This window comes from Setaria italica, chromosome I, assembly GCF_000263155.2.
Source record: "Setaria italica strain Yugu1 chromosome I, Setaria_italica_v2.0, whole genome shotgun sequence".
Taxonomy (NCBI): Eukaryota; Viridiplantae; Streptophyta; class Magnoliopsida; order Poales; family Poaceae; genus Setaria; species Setaria italica.
In genome coordinates, this window is record NC_028450.1 from 846,938 (window position 1) to 850,969 (window position 4,032).

General features: G+C 46.9%; 1 protein-coding gene across 1 annotated transcript; it reads left to right on the plus strand.

The window, feature by feature from the left end:
• The first annotated feature begins 35 nt into the window (after positions 1 to 35).
• Positions 36 to 2,401, plus strand: LOC101758276 (plastid division protein PDV1). The gene is made up of 2 exons (XM_004951207.4): positions 36 to 419; positions 1,424 to 2,401. Exons 1-2 carry the CDS (start codon positions 72 to 74, stop codon positions 1,916 to 1,918), a joined length of 843 nt encoding a protein of 280 aa, XP_004951264.1. The 5' UTR covers positions 36 to 71; the 3' UTR covers positions 1,919 to 2,401.
• The last annotated feature ends 1,631 nt before the right edge of the window (positions 2,402 to 4,032 follow it).

Sequence of the window (4,032 nt, forward strand, 5' to 3'; positions counted from 1 at the left end):
CCTAATGATAAATTTGGTTTACTGCGTATCTCTCCAGTCTCCCACCCAATCCGCACCGGCAGCCGGCGGCGATGAGGTGGGACGCGGCGGAGACGGAGGCGGTCCTCGAGCGGATCTGGGACCTGCACGACCGCCTCAGCGACGCCATCCTCGCGTCCTCACGCGCGCACCTCCTCCTGCCCCCTCCTCCCCCTCCCCCGCCCCAGCCCGCGCCGTCCGCGCCCTCCGCCAAGGGGGCCCACCTTCGCGGCGGCGGCGTCAGGAACGGGTGCGTCTTCGTCAAGGGAGGCGGAGGCTGCGGCGGACGGGACGGGGGAGAGGCGCTGGCGGCGGCCGCGGAGGCCGTGGCCGAGGCCAGGAGCCTGCACGCCATCCGCTCCGCGCTCGAGGACCTCGAGGACCACCTCGAGTTCTTACATGTGAGGCTCCTGCGCCCCTCCCACCCCTCTCTCCCCCCCAATTGCTTCCCAACAGCTGTTCTAGGGTTTCGCGTTGATTGGTAGCGTGAGTTAATTCGGGTCTGGACCACTGCTTCTGGGTTGCATTTGTGATCAATGGGGACTGCCATTGGGAGCGCCGGGTCTCGTTGTTCCCGTGATTTGCATTTGGGCCAGATTCCGGCATGAGAAAATTGCTAATCCTGATTTCCCGCTGAACACTGCCTGCATTCCGTATGTGGCCTCCAATGGGATTGGCGTTCGCCTTGAAATCCACAAGGAACGCACTTGTTTCATACTTGTTTGATCCCGTACCATGCTGTTCACACGGTAGAGAGTAGAAACCGAGCTGCTGCTGAACGAGTGTGCAGTTTACGTTGCGTGGCATCTGCAGTGCTGTTAGTGTTTTCTCATGATGCTGCATTTGCTTTTCCATGGCTGTTCTATTTGGAACATTGTGCTCTGGTGATTTTGCGTCAAAAGTGACCGGTTCTCCAGCTAATTGATGTGCAGGTATGTGGGTCATGTGAGCCATGTGGATATTAAGGATGCCGTGCCCGTTCACATGGTTTTGCTTGCCCTTCCCGTCCCTAGAAATATTAGTGTCCCGTTCCATGATCATTTTGTCTCTTCTTATTATTAAAAGGTGATAGCATGGATACATGTTTGGTGTGATACACAGAGATGCAGTTTCTTGTCGTCTTAAATAAAGATATACTTATTTCACTTTGTAATCCTAACACATAGAAATGGAAGTAGTTCCAAGTTTGCTGTTTGTTTCAACCCAATGATTTTCCTAGCATTATTATGCTATCTGTGCTTGCTAATAAATTGTCACGTGAAGCAGAAAGCTGCATTCTGAATTTTGATAAAGATGTACACAGTATATACATATTGATAATGGAGTTCCTGGGCATTTGGTTACCTTGGTTATTTCCATCCTATCTTAAGATCAGCTTCTTACCTGTGTTGTTTTTCCTCTACAGACTGTTCAATCGCAGCAGCGGGCTGAGCGAGATGCTGCAATCGCTAGACTGGAGCAAAGCCGTCTAGTCCTTGCTATGAGATTAGCAGAGCATCAGGGGAAGAGGTACCGAGTGATTGACGAAGCCTTGGCGTTTGTGGGTGAAGTGAGTGACAAGAGTCGATTTATCTCACCAGAAGATGTCCGTGCAACCCAGACAGAGGATAATGCAGAGGGAAACAGGGGCAGTGGTTCAAGGATCATGTCAAACGTGCTAGCATGTAGTTTATCCTTAGCCAAGAATTCATTTCGGCTGGACAAGATTGGTGGTGCTCTAGGTAACGCTGCGGTATTTGCAGTAAGTATGCTTGCTTTCTTGCAGCTGCATCAAATTGCACTTGGAAGTAGAACTCCAGCCATGGGATACAGGAAGAGAATTGAGTACAGTTTTCAATCTGGCAGCTCACAACAGAATGGGAAAGGGAAACATTTGGAGGTTTACCTAGCCAGAGGCTGAGGAATTATTAGATCACGCTGTTGGCTGTACAGAAAGTTTTGACCAAAGATCAATTTTTGTTGGTTTTGTTAGGGCACTGATCATTCTTTACTACGACGGGCTGGACCCTGTTCCAGGAAACTAGGGGACTGGCTGTCCGATTCTTTTGGATGGATTGGAAGGATACCACGTATTGTACCCCCCAAATTGTAAATGGCTTTGTTCTTAGAGATGGATTGTTTGTAAACCGTGTCCTTGTTCAAGGTAACTTGAACGGTCGTGGTCTGAAGGCAATAGCCTTCCACACCATCTTCCCTCCACTTTCTTGCCAGTTTTGATCATATCCATTCTGCAAAAGGCAACTGCTGCTTGTGCTATTGAGTGTGGTGTGTTCAAGGTTCTTTGCTTGTGTGATAAGTTTCATGTTCGTGTGGTTGCAGATTGGGTACATGTGGTGCTTGTGCCTATGCTTTAATTGGAGTACTGATGATGTTATTTGCTTTCTGCTGCCTTGTGCTTGATGATGCTTCTTCCCTGCTTTGCTTTGTTGATTGCTGGTCTGGTCATATTTGGTGCCGAAGCTGCTTTGTTTATACGTAGCCCAACTCTTTTCTAGATGCACCAGTATCCAGCTTTGTTACTTTGAGCTTTGGTCTACCTGACTCACCCATGCTGCGCCCACTGGTCGGTTGCTTTGTGTCTGTTCCGTTCACTGAATACTGTACAGTATAATCTGTTGAAAAATTGAAGTAAACACATCCTGATGGTCGGTGATGCTGTTGCATATTCTTTTAAGGATAGTTCTCATGGGGTTCTGGTGAGCTCTAATTAAAGTTGATTTATGCTGATAGGATGCCTATTGTCAATAACAGTACAGTGATCTCTGTTTTTTCCCTTTAAAAACAGAGTAGGTGCAATTTTACTATTCATAATGTTCATTCACAGTGGATTTATTTTAGATGCATTCATCATCGGAATTTTTTAGGCGAGTGGTTCAAACATGAAAAATACTGCTACCGAATGTGGTTGCTTATGGGCCTAATTATTGTCACGAGCTTAACACAAAATGAGCTGTCTACACACCGATCGCCTAAGACTAATCATAGGATCAATCATTTCCCATTTTATTGTGAAAATTTGCACTCATGTCGGGACAAAAGAGATTTCCGTGCCTTTTTTTGTTCGCTTGCTTATCTTTTCTCGAATTTGGAAGCAATAAAGTGAAAGGAAATTCTAGAAGGAAATAAAGATCTTTCTCGCACTCATTGAGCTAAAAAAAAGAACCCATGTAAAATAAAAGCTTAAAAGAAACCGCCTCTTTTTGACAGATAAAGAGGGAATATTTGCTGCTGCCTGCGCTGAGTCCCGAGAAGTCTAAATTAAGCTTATGAGCAAATTTAGACTAAATTAAGATATTTATAAGTAGGTACCTAGAACTTTGGAGAAAAGTTTGAAGTGGCCCAATGTTCAGTTACTAGCCAAAACCCAAAATCTCAACTGAGTGTTGTGAGTCTTTTTTCAGGATGAGCAGGAAAGATTGCGCCTATGCTCGGATTGATCTTATCCATCTCTACCTGCTTTACCCAATTTTAGAAGTTGTTTGATGCATCTTTGGGGCTTCTTTGGTGACCCCCAAGAAGGAAACACATGCTGACGTAGATTCCTCTTCATGCACACAACATACTTGATCGGTGGTGATCAGATCTTGTCGTACGAGTTTACAGATTTGTTGAGGCGGTTTACTTTTGCACGTGGTTATACAGCAACAGATGATGACAGTGGCCGGCATAGTTAGAATAATCTGAAGAGGAATGGTCTCCACTTTCGTTGATCAGGCCAACATAAGCAGCTGCGTAATGAAAGCTTTGTTTATTTGCATTGTTACAAAGGGACCTGCGCCATGCCACGCTGCCTTGTCTAGAACAAAAACCATCTCGAAATATGTATTATAGGTGTCTGATGTCGCCAGGGATCATCGCGTCCATTTCTTGGGTCGGCAAGGAGCTGGAGGCTGGAGCCCGGTATTTGTTGTTGAACTTTAGCTTGGGCCGAGCTAGACAGGCTGTTCTTCGGCCTCAACTCGCCACGGGGGCCCTTGAGTTGTCACCGCCGGGGGGGGGGGGGGGGGGGGGGGG